Below are 12,985 nucleotides of genomic sequence, written 5' to 3' on the forward strand. Positions count from 1 at the left end.
AATTTTATTTAACTCTTAATGACCTTATATTTTCGTCTCTAGTTATACTCGTACCTCCGAAATTCACTAAAATATTATAATAATAACTTATAAGATAAAATCTCCTATCGCTTAAAATTCCTGGGCATACCGCACTAATATCGACAGTTTGATTTGTTAATCTAAAAATTGGAACTGTTGTGATTTATGATTGGTGGTGCTGAAAGCGATGATTACACATTGTATCATCTAAAATATAATGAGATTATTATACAACCAATATTAAAATAATTTATTTTATGAGTATATTAGAAACGTATATTGTTTTTGATTTTTACCACGCAATTTATGCGGCGACTGAATAACAGCTTATTAATATAACAGTTTATTATGAAATACGAATGAGACGGCTAAGAAATGTATAGGTAAAACTTTCAATGTATATTATTTTTATATCCACATTAAAAGTGTAGTAAAATCAGTAAACGGCCGTGACGCCGTGTATATCATATTAGTCACATGCAGTCACATAGCTAGTCGTGCTTTGCTACGATCAAGACGTTTAAAATGTCATATTAATAATTTCGTTTAGGTATAGATATTGGATACACGCAGTTCCTGCTCAAAACAATATTTTAATCAGTTGTTATGGAAATATAGACTATAGTAAAACTAGCAATTGGTATATACGCGTACTACGTATGTATGGTGTTTGAAAATAAATATATAAATATATATATATTTTACATAGGTAGATAATATATAAAACAATATGTGTATAAATCTTGTAAACATGACATGATATAAATAAATGAATGTGAGTTCGGTATAAGAAGTGTTAAATCCTTCAATATTATTTATTATGATTTTTGTATTATACAGTATGTAATATGTATACTATAATATTATAAGCCTGCAATGCGTTTAGATTTTGGCTGATAATTTTTGTGTACCAGTTCTGTAATCAAAACATTTTTTTTTTTTGAACATTTAATAAATTGTTATCTTAAAATTTTCAATGATAGAATACCAACTTTTCACCTATTACTTTATGACCCCTTTGTCGATAAAGTGTTAACTACAAATACACACCTACTTCTTTTATAACTGTAATTACTTATGTTAAAAACTATGGTACCCACACATTTAATATGACTATTTATTAATGTGATTAGACTACTGTAAGTAAGCAATAGATTAATGTTTTAATTCATATAATTTTATCATTATGTGTTTTCAACACAACACTTTATTTTTCGTTCAATTATTATTACTATTTACTAACAATAGTCAAGAATACAATATCATAGTTTTTAACTTTTATCAAATACAATCAAATTCGCTTAGAACGATCTTCAAGGGACCTAGAGAATCTGATCGTTATAACCGAACATCATTATATTCGGATAATAAAAAGTAACTTGATTTTTTTGAAAAATTGATTTATTAAATACATTTTTTATTGTATTATTTTATTTAAGATTACATATTTTAACATTGAAGGTATTTATAATTTTTAATAAAAGTAGATTACACATGCATAGTATATATGTGTTTAGGTACTATTTGTTTGAAAAATAAACTGTTATAGTGCTTTGTTTATAATTTGAATAAGATTTTTAACAAAATTAGAAATATTTTTAATGCTATTGATACTTCTGGCATATTTATATCGCTGTTTACTGAAACAAAAGTACGAATTCGATCAATATAACTTTAAATAAGTATGCCGTATACAATATACGTGTCGTCAAGCCCGAACTGGGCCACTGTGCTACTGTTCTATAGCACAGTGGGGCGCACGCCTCAATTTTTTAATAAGATACTTGAGTTTTTTTGAACAATGAGCAAAAACAAAACGGTCTTTTTTTTATATTATATCTGTGGGCCTATGGGCCGCCTGCTTACTGAGAATAGTAGACCGATATCCTGCCAATCCGGTCCTGCGTGTCGTATAAGACACATTATCTGTTACAGATATGAGATAAGATTAAGAATATTATTGCTTCGAACGAAATCAAATTTACTACTTGTACGTGTGTTATTAATTTCTATTGGCGAATATATATAAAAACCCATTTCCATTTCAAAATTACATCGCTATATTCGGATTATCGTTGTAACCGATATCGTTATATACGACTAAAAGTACTACATATAAGATATAAAACCAACCAATTACATTGCTTGGAATCGTTTTACCCGGAATATCATTATATACGGCATCGTATTAAGCGTATTAAACTGTATATAATACAAAACAAGCTATAAATGACCTAGATGTCCTTACATAAATAGAATAGTAAAAAATAAAGAAAATTACAATTTAATAGCTAAACAAATTTAAATGATTAAAAACCTAACAAAATATTTTTTTTATTTTATAACATAATTAAACAAATAGTTTAAAAAAAAGGAAATGTTAAAAATAAGAAACTATTTTTTGATAAAATATATTAGTAACATTAATCAACCGATAAAAAAAAAATAATAACTTAATTTACAAATGAATCATTTACACAAATGTAATTTTTTTTAAATTATATTAGATACCTATACCTATCTAGGTACGAGGTACTCGTATAATTTAAAATTCAGATGTCTTTCTTTTCTTTAAGTAAAAACATCAACTAATGTTTCCATTTCCATATCAATACAAATTACAAATAAAAGACAAATTACAAATAATTATCGTAATCATAGATTTACCTTGAATTATATTTATATGTATATCAATGATATAACTTTTAAAAATGTTCATGCAATAAATTATGGCCAACAAAAAAAAAAAAGATTTCGGGATGGAGTTAGATACACGTATTCCCTGTACCCCCAGACTATAGCATTGAGATGTACCATTTTAAAATACAATGGTAATACATATTTTATATACTGAGTGATCCATATGACGGTACTTATTACGTTTTAAATAACCATTTCGTTTTTGGAAATATTTTTTTAAATAATTTTAAGTCTTCAAAAAAAATATTAAAAAAAAAAAAAAATTATATCTTAACTATATTTTATTGTTATTATTTTTATTAGTCGTATAAATATTTGTTTTAATTACAACATACATTTTTTAAATTCCTTATTCCAAAGCTGAATAATTTTTTAGAGTATACCTACTTCAATGTATAAAAATCAAATTTTAGACGAGTGTAGTTTAAATGAGTGACGTGGAGTACAGCGGTATCCCGCTAAGGCGCTAAATGTTTGTTCTTTTTGTCACCTAAACTTTAAATGTTATATTATTACAACTAATCAATTACTTTTCCGAAATTCAATGTTTACAGATCGAAATACTTCGAATAATATTATGCTTCAGAATATAATATGTAATTAAAAATTAACGTTGTCGTCCAAGATTTAAAAACTTAAAAATTGACAACGATAAAATACAATAAAATATAAAAATGTTCTTTTAAAACGACTTAATATTATATAGGTATGTAAAAGAAATATTTTCCGAAAAAATAAGTGTTATATAATATGTTAATAAATAATAATGGATCATTCCATAGTCCGTACGTTCGGAGAGTAAGCCGTGTATAGTTGACTGTTATCCTTGCCGACAGAACGTCGTGTATCATTATTATCATCATCGGGCAACCACCCCGACAAAGAGATCACGCGTTCCGTTGCAACGACAGCCTCCGGGTCACACGTGCGTGCAGTATCCTCGTGGATAATCGATTTCAGGACACACGACAAGCATAATATTATTATTTATTATATTATTATTACAATAGTGCAGCAGAGCAGTTATTTGCGGGTAAACGCGAGGGACGAATACGAGACCCGGTTCCCGTGAACTCTGAGAAGACCTGTACGCGACTATATATTATGCTATGCAGTTATAATAGCAGCAAAACGCATAATATTATACCTATCTATGTAGTATGTGTAATAAGTAATAACACTAATAAGTAATACCTCGTGATCCGTATATTATAATTCTACTGTCTACCGTATAAATCCGACCATATCGCCATGTCGGTGATCGGCGTGCAGCTTTGAGTAACACAGGAGTACATAGTAAATAACCAACTAAAATCGATACTTAAACGAAAGTACAAAAAGTGATCAAGTGGGTACCGCTTTGATGTAAATAATAAGATGTTGAGCTTACACAAAAATGTATGCCTTTATATTTTTAATATTGTTATACAGATATAAGAACAATTATTATATGAAATCTTTTATTAAATTTTCAAGAATTTTGAATTTGTGAATAATTTTTTTTTCAACTATTACTTAAAAAAAAAAAAAAAAATTAAAATTTTGTCGTGCATATAAATTATAAATAGCTCAAAAAGAATTAACATTTTTGAAAATTTCAATTTTCAAATATCAACAGTTATTAAAAGTTATCCAATTCTTAATAAGAAGTGTAAGTGTTCATCACTCAAACGAGATCTTTCTGAACATTTTGCGTAATTCATGTGCGAAAACATTTGTTTGCAAATATAAGTAAAATCAAATAATTTAAATATACGCGTTGATAATTCTTTTATTTTTGGAAAATCATTAGGATTGGTCTTATGAAAATGTATTAAATCTGTGTTTTAGCAATTAGCGTAGAAATACTTAGTACCTACTTTAAAGTTTAAATACATACGATTATACAGTCATAAGTTCGATAAGTGAATAAAGATAATATTATATCAGATAAAATGTACAATAGATAAAATATAGAATTATAGAATATAGATAATAATTATATTTATTGTACATTTGATCGAAATGAACAAAAAAAAAACCGTGAAGTATATGGTACGCGAATTGAAAAAGGTTTAAAATTTAAACTATCAAATGCACAAAATAGTCTTTCAATCATGAAGTATCCACATTATTCCTGTGATTCTGTAGTCTAGAAAAATCATAGTAATATAAAATGTATTAAACTTACAATAATGTTTGTTTTTTGTTTCATCTTTTAAAGTAGTGAAACTAATTTGATTTTTAAGGTGATTACTAGTAGTAAAATGGATCTAGTAAGTACTTTGAGAGAGTAAAATATAAAATAAAAATTCCTAATAATTTAAATAATTTAAATTAAAAATTATGTGCTTACATATTAAAAATTAAAAGCAAAAATAATTATATTGGTCACTATTTTAATGCCATTTAATAACGAGTCATAGTGGATGTTGTACCAAATGAAACGAAAATGTAAAACTAAATGGTTATTATAATATGTCTATTTTATTGATTTCATTTATACAAATATGAATTATTAAAAATAGGTATATACTTAATTGTACAAATACTAAAAAAAAAAATCAAATCATATAAAATGAAGGACAGTATTTTATTAAATCAAGTAACTAACAATTTTTTGAAAACTTCTAATTTACATATGAGCTGTTTGAACCTTCTGTGTATCATCATTATTTTCATCACTGATTTTTTGTTTATTTATCATTTCTAATAATTCTTCTGTTGCTGACTTTTCTTCCCATACAGGCCTTGATAAAATCTTAGATGGAAACTGTGTAATGTTTAATGCTGGGTCCTTATTTGTAAATGGACTCCAGACTCCTTGAATAGAAGGGCACTCTGTATGCCACATTTTGACATACCTCATAAGCGGTATACCAGATCGAGTGGTGTATAAATTTAACCACTTGATCATTTCTTGTGCAGTAAAATTGTGACAGCTGACTACTTCACGTTCACCATTTAAATATTCGGCAACAAATGAAGGAGACTTGTGACGACGAGGCTTCAAGTACACAGCTGTACCTGGGTGGTCTTGTGCATAATGTATTAGATCAGTTTCGATGAAATCACGAATTCCCCGACTAGATCCACTGCTCTTACAAAATCTTAATGTGACTCTTTTCAATTGACATATATAACGTCCAATACCATTTTGAAGCGGAACTCTAGGAAAACCTCTTGGAGTAAAACGACTGCTAGACATTGTTTGACAATGAGTATTCAAAATATTTATTATTAATTTTTGATTTAAAAACTATAGATATTATGATTGGAGTTAGAAAAATGTATTGAGAATATTGAGAGCTAAAACACTAAAAACTCGTGGACTTATATTTTATATTGGTGAAACATAAAGATATTATATCTTATATCACAGTTTTTAAAGATAAGGTCCTTATCAGTTGTCCACCTACTGAGGAGATTTAGTTCAATTGTTATTCACGAGCGCTGCAAGTTAATCTTAATTGAGGTTATAAATTTAATAATTTATTTTCGCTTTGGCAAAATTCAAGATTCCGCCAAAATTTAAAAGTATGAAATAGACATAGCAATCTATTGTTAAATATAATGGTAGTATATTATTATACTATTTGATGTACTTGATATTTTTCATTTTCCTTGTTTTTATGCTCTTGATTTGCATTATATATTTTGTTCTATAGAACAAATTATAATATAGTTATGTCAACATGACTCACGTGCATCTTGCTTAGACGCTTAGTGCTTTTGGACTTGGAATAATTCATTTGAATTTATTTGGACAGAATTATTCCAAAATTCATAGAGTTTGGTTTTATTTTACTGTTATAAGATTATGATGACTACTGATTACTAATAAATGGTTAATTATGGAAAATCGTCCGATTTGTTTACCATAGTGGTGGAACATCTAAGAATGCTTAAGACAATAAGGCAATATAATTTTAAATTAGGTACATGTAATATATTTTGTAACATAGATAATTTATTGTAATAAAAATTGTAAAGATAATTAATCTTAAAAAAAAGTTTAATTATTTATGAATGTAAAATACTACAATAGGTACTTATATTATGTTTATTATTTTAGAAATTAATTTACAGATACAAGCCGTCCACTAAAATACAATGGCACATAGTAGAAATCTATAACTTATCATTGGTGACCTGTTTGTAGCCACTCATTTTGATGTCTATAGATTTATATTGTACCTTACTAGATACATTCTGCGTGTACTGGAGAATAATTATAACTTATAATATGTTAAAATGTTATTATTATATTAATCAGGTTATTAACCTTATTAACCTTATGTAGAAGTATTGTTCAAAAGAAGAAAATATGTTAAACTGATAGATTTTAAAAAACTTAATACCTACTATTTAATATTGATATGACAAGAGGAAATTTCTATTTGGTTTTTAATTCATTAATTAAAGATCAAGAGATTAACCAAACTTTATCAGACCGCCATTAGGTATAACATAATATACAAATAGCTATACCTATCTATTAATAATTGATACTTGTAAGTCTCAAAATAATAAAATTATGCCTTTAGCATATTAAGTAGGTAGTTTTCCAACAAGTAGGTGTTACAATTTACAAGTTGCAATCAGTTATACTTATACATATAACATATATATATATATAAGAAATGTTAAACAAGTTTTGTTGTAGGTAATAATAAAATATCTATTCTTATGACCACCATATAAAAAAGTTAAATATTTTTTTTAACACTAATGTTATAACTTTTAATATGTACATTGTTTTTTATTATTTTTTTTATCTATTAAGACATTTTTAGCCAATTGATATAACTTATCTACATCAATAGTCAAATATAATTAAGGAAATATATGACTAGGTATTTAACACAATGATAATAAGACAATAATAGAACAATAGTCATAATATTTAAAAAAATAAGTTCGGTTACTTAATCACATAAATAATATAATTGTTGGAAAAAATTTAAATTGAAACATATTATAATAAAGATTAACTGAAAGATTATGTGGATGACTGTGTTTATTAAAAATGGATTGAGCCTGTTGATCTAAGTAGGTAGTAATTAAAGAAATTTACATTTAAGGCACTTACATAATCTTAAATTTTTTAAATTTAGTAGTACCCCAATATGTATCATAATTTATTAGTTATTTTTAATTATTAAAATTACAAAGTATAATGCATTGTTATAATCTATAGATTATTGAATCTTAATTGGATTTAAAATAATTATATACTGTTATTGGAAAATCAAGTAAATTCAATATAAAAAAAAATAGTATTTTAAGTGTTTAACAAAGTCAAAATTTATAATATAAATAATGGTAATGAATGATTAATTTATATCTTACAATAGAATTAAATATAAATCTACAATTAGATTTATAATATCAATTTTAATATTTTTTTAGTTGACTAGGTATACCAATTAGGTACTACTTTAGTAGGACCCTCCAACGACTTTAGTTTAAGGTGAGATGGGGTACTGTGTTCTGTTATTGTCTGTGGTAAAGGTTGATCTCTTGTATTGCGCCAAACTACAATATAAAAATGTTCACAATATACCACCAACGACCATTTATGAATTCAAGTTTTTTCTCATATTGATTCATATTATAAATATTTTATTATAAACTAGTGTTGTCGTGTTTTTGGTATCCTAAATATGGTTGAATAGCCTGTACTTATATCGGAATTAATAAATGCTGGACCTACATTATTCATAAAAGAAACACCCTCATTTTTACAAGCAAACAGTTTAATAATAGATAATGTGAATGACACATGACTTAAACAAAGCTAAGTTTTAATGGTATTCTTTAATTTAATTTAAATAAAATCATATATAATATGGTTTATAATTTATGACAATACATTTCATCTTATACAGTCATTATTTTGAAAAGCATTGATTCTTTAAGAAAATACCAGTGTGTTATTTTATTTACCTTCCTTCTGACTTATATCAATGTAGCAAGTTTTAGACATTTTAAAATTATAATATTTGATATAGTTGTAATTCACATAAAAATTAGTATATGAATATAAGCTAATGAAGTGCCATAGAAAACTTTCTTGACTTCAATTTTTATAATCAATCATTTGATCTAACATTAAAAATAACAACAAAAGATTGGCTTTGTTGAACTTAAATTTATGATATTGTGTGTGGGTTCTTTTTTTTTTAATTATTGTGATCAGGAATCGTTGGTATTTTCTATAAAATATAACGTTATTGTGAATTGTTATGTGATATAACATAATGCAGTTGTACAACCAACATTTTTGCTCTGTGATGAAAAATGCAAAAATAATAACAAATTGTATAATATTAAAATATCCATATTTGTATTATGTAGGTACATAATAATTGTCATAATTCATAATTCAATAATTAAATACAAAAATCTAGTTTCACTCTTTCGATTTTTATGAGTACGTTTAGTAGAATAAGTTAAAAATATTAATATTGAAAATATATTAATATGCTGGAATGAGCATGGTAAAAATTATATTTTTATATTATCTATAGAAATAAAAAATAAATAAAAACGGTAACCTATCCAGATTCTACAATGGAATCACTAACAAAAACTTACCAAAATGTCTAATAACTAATAATAGTGAATCATTTCTTTAATTCTTTAAAAAAAACTTAATAGTGATGCAAATTAATTTTTAACAGGTTTTTGATAAACTAGTAGGTAATTTTCACTTTTTGAAATAACCAAAATATAAATTAATTTTTAATGGGGTTAGTAATGAAATTAACTAGGCAGTTAAAAATATAATATCAAACAGAATTAAAATAAACTTAATAATAACACTTTTGCCACCACTCAGAATATATTTTGTTGTATTTTAATCAGTATAAATATAAAGAATAAAATTAAATAACCAAGTTTATTATATTATGTATCTGTTAATTGTAAAAGTAAATTGAAAAAAAGTCGGACACCTTGAGATAATACAAACATAAAACGAATACTCTAATTGTATAAAATTACTCAACAACTAAAAGTTAACAGAACTTGTTAACTTGTGAATAATTGATATTAAATGCTTATTCTAAGCTACTAAAAAATAGGTAATTACTAAATTTAATATTTAATTAGTTACATACTATAAAAAAAAGTTACTATAATTTTACTTCTTCATGCGTTCTGTTCCCAGGTAAGGTTTTAATACATCTTCCATATCCAAAGAGTGTATTTGCATACCTTCTTTAAGGCACTTTTGATACTCATCAAATTTTTTGGCACACTTTTTGTCGTCATAATCGCCTTTCATATAACATTCACTGAACCAAGAACTGAAACACTTTTGATATTCATCTTTTAATTTGTTGCAGGGCAAATGAAAACTATCCATTTTGATTTATATTAAACGCTATCAATTTTTATTATAATATCATTTGATTTCTAATTTAAACATAATTAAATGAATTACTTAAACCTGGTTGGGGAAAACTGAAAAGTAATTAAAATTTTTCATTCAAAGACGGTTAGAGACGTTTAAGTATTAACTGATATGTAATATATTGTATATTAATTATTAACCAAATAATAATAATAATAACTAATATAAATTGAAATTAAATTCTAATATTGTTTCTATTATCTTCGTTGTACAGATAGCTGATAGACTGATTTGACTATTTGAGTCACATGATGATCGGTCATCGAGAGAAGAGAAGTAGAGGAGTCCTTACCGATACCGAGTATCGAACGACAAACATTGATAATAGTAATAGTAATAAATATATTAATATTATTAAATATTAATGATAATAGACTGTAGACTGTAGTCATGACTTATGAGGAGTAAGCCGAGTGAGAACATGAGCTTATGACAATTGACAAATATTAGAATAGTGATTTAATAGTAATCATGGCTTAAATCATGATAGCAATTAGTAATATCACAGAACAATATAGTCCAAGACAAAACAAAATTATCAAGAATACAACAGTTATTAACTGTAATGAACCTTTATAAAATATTTTTTTTTAGATAATCAACTACTATCATCAATGAGGTGGTTAGTAGATATATGCGTTTATAAAAATGTTTAATAATTATATTACTTAAATTTTTTTATTTATTTGATATTAATTCTAATCTAACCTAAGTTAGGTATCTAGGTAAAGCTTGTATGGAATTGGGTTAATATTTAATAGGGTCTCAATTTAATGGTCACTTTGACCTTATGTTATAATAATAATAGCCAAGGGGGTAACTTTTGTAGTAAAATCAGTTAATAGAAATGGAGGATGTTAAATCGAAGTCCATGTACTGAACTAATGGATAATATTGGTGAATTCTATTTATTTGTCAACCAGCTACTAATGTCAGATATATTGCGTTGACAATTACTTATAATAAGTGTTATACAACAATTGAGATGTTAAAATTTATTTTGACTTGATTTAAAAAAAAAAAAAGTAATTTATTTTTAATTTTTGCCCCAAATGTATAAAATCAATGATAAGGTCGGATACGACCACAGGGCACGGACCAGATTCGTATAATAATCTAATGCTTTAAGCATAACACGCTCATTAACAGGCTGACTGCTGACAGTGCTGACTAGGGACTAGCCTCTGGTCTAGGTGTCGGCCAACGGGTATGGAATATTTACTATTTAGTATTATTTACACCAGGAACTATATTATCATGAACTATATAGACCATGGCTAAATTATATAGTGGTTTTGCTTTTTGCCGTAGAAATATAATCACATATTATTTTCTTTTCCATGATTAAATAATATTATTTTGTATCGTGGTTTTACAGACGAATGAAAAACATAACATAACCTAAAATAATTTTACCACTGTTCGGTTCTTTTACTTTCACATACTCGTTTTCAAAGTGTGGTGTCGCTTAAGACTTTTTTTTTAAATCTTAACCTTAAGTAAGTACAACTTTTTCATAATATTCTAATGTAATAAATACTGTTATTCTCTAAAGGATTGTGTCGTTTTCGTGTTAAGTCATTTTTCGGGTCTTTGATGATTTCTTGTACTTCGTATCCAAATCATAATAGACATAAGAGATTCGATCTGCATTACGTTTTTGATCTTCTGTTTTTTCTCTTTCCATTAATCAATCCAAACAATTTAAATCGTTTGCTAATGGGCGTTATTATACCGCTGTGAAATTTTGGTCCCTAAATCGAATTTCTGGATATTGGTATCAGCATGATCAGGTTAATTAAACCAAACGTTGACAATGCTGCGTTGGCGATGGAATTAAGATAGTATCTATTGGTATGCATCATTATTTCATCGCGGTTTAACGTCAAAATCCCCAATGCGCTCAAGTTGACTTTAATGTTCAGCAATCAATCATGAAAAGTGAAATATGTTTCACAATTGAAACGTCTTACTTGGAGTTTGTTTAATTTACATTTCACTATCATTAAATTTAATTTTAATCATTCTTACTTGGAAGTGTTTTATATTTTATCACATTTATCTATGTACATAGTGCATTGAAGTCATAATACTCTCTCAGATAGAGTGTCACATTGAAGGTTTGATCTAGGCATTTTATTAAATTAAATAGATTATATGGTATTGGGCATTTTTTTTTTAGTTGAGTAATTGTTCTTTATTATATAAAATTCAAAATAATGTTTTGAGTTGATAATGAAATATTTTATTTTATAAAATCTTTTATTGAATTGTTTAGGTTCCTCTATATATTTTGTTTTTTTTTTCAGATAAAAATTGAATATGACTAACTCAAAGGGTTATAGGCATGGTACTAGGGACTTATTTTCCAGAAGATTCCGTAGACATGGAGTCATTCCTTTGTCAACATACATGAAAGTGTATAAAGTTGGTGATCGAGTTGATATTAAGGTAAGACATTTATTGAATTATAATAAATATTTATTATTGTTGAAATCATTATATTCTATGTTAATGAAACCATTACTTCTAAGGGAAATGGAGCTGTTCAAAAGGGTATGCCTTACAAAGTCTACCATGGTAAAACTGGACGAGTATTCAATGTATCCAAACACGCTCTTGGTGTAATTGTCAATAAAAGAGTCCGCAACCGTATTATTGCAAAAAGGTAAATAACTTTTTAAAATCTGGCAACATTTAATTTTATTTGTTTAATAGTTAATAAATATATGATTCAATGTTCTTTTAATGAATATTTGTCATAAAAATATTTATCAATCTATTATAATATTTGTATTTATGAAATTTAAAACTCTTAGTTTTCTTAAAGTACCTACTTAATATCTTGGTTTTCACTTTTTAAAA

At 26.1% G+C, this 12,985-nt stretch overlaps 3 protein-coding genes across 7 annotated transcripts in view; 1 reads left to right on the forward strand and 2 right to left on the reverse strand.

The window, feature by feature from the left end:
* Positions 1-5,274: 5,274 nt before the first annotated feature.
* On the reverse strand, positions 5,275-5,997 carry LOC112597782 (39S ribosomal protein L43, mitochondrial). The gene has a single exon (XM_025343992.1). The coding sequence runs from the start codon at positions 5,906-5,908 to the stop codon at positions 5,336-5,338; it is 573 nt and encodes a 190-aa protein (XP_025199777.1). The 5' UTR covers positions 5,909-5,997; the 3' UTR covers positions 5,275-5,335.
* Positions 5,998-8,095: 2,098 nt separating this feature from the next.
* On the reverse strand, positions 8,096-10,533 carry LOC112597797 (uncharacterized protein C119.18-like). Of its 5 annotated transcripts, none has more exons than XM_025344013.1 (3): positions 10,157-10,533; positions 9,852-10,021; positions 8,149-8,238 (listed from the first exon to the last, which is right to left on the reverse strand). In XM_025344013.1, exons 1-3 carry the CDS (start codon positions 10,193-10,195, stop codon positions 8,169-8,171), a joined length of 279 nt encoding a protein of 92 aa, XP_025199798.1. In that variant the 5' UTR covers positions 10,196-10,533; the 3' UTR covers positions 8,149-8,168. The 5 variants fall into 5 exon arrangements, with proteins under 5 accessions (XP_025199797.1, XP_025199798.1, XP_025199801.1 ...); XM_025344016.1 differs by having other exon boundaries at positions 10,151-10,533; XM_025344012.1 differs by lacking the exon at positions 10,157-10,533 and having other exon boundaries at positions 8,096-8,238; positions 9,852-10,144.
* Positions 10,534-11,515: 982 nt separating this feature from the next.
* Positions 11,516-12,985, forward strand: part of LOC112597843 (60S ribosomal protein L21) — a 3,930-nt gene continuing 2,460 nt past the window's right edge. Inside the window, exons 1-3 of the mRNA XM_025344072.1 lie at positions 11,516-11,619; positions 12,430-12,571; positions 12,655-12,788. Of these exons, the coding sequence (XP_025199857.1) occupies positions 12,443-12,571; positions 12,655-12,788 (263 nt within the window). The 5' untranslated portion in view covers positions 11,516-11,619; positions 12,430-12,442. The remainder of the gene's footprint in view (positions 11,620-12,429; positions 12,572-12,654; positions 12,789-12,985) is intronic.

This window comes from Melanaphis sacchari, unplaced genomic scaffold (assembly GCF_002803265.2).
Source record: "Melanaphis sacchari strain LSU unplaced genomic scaffold, SCAv2.0 Contig43_pilon_pilon, whole genome shotgun sequence".
In the NCBI taxonomy this organism is placed as follows: domain Eukaryota; kingdom Metazoa; phylum Arthropoda; class Insecta; order Hemiptera; family Aphididae; genus Melanaphis; species Melanaphis sacchari.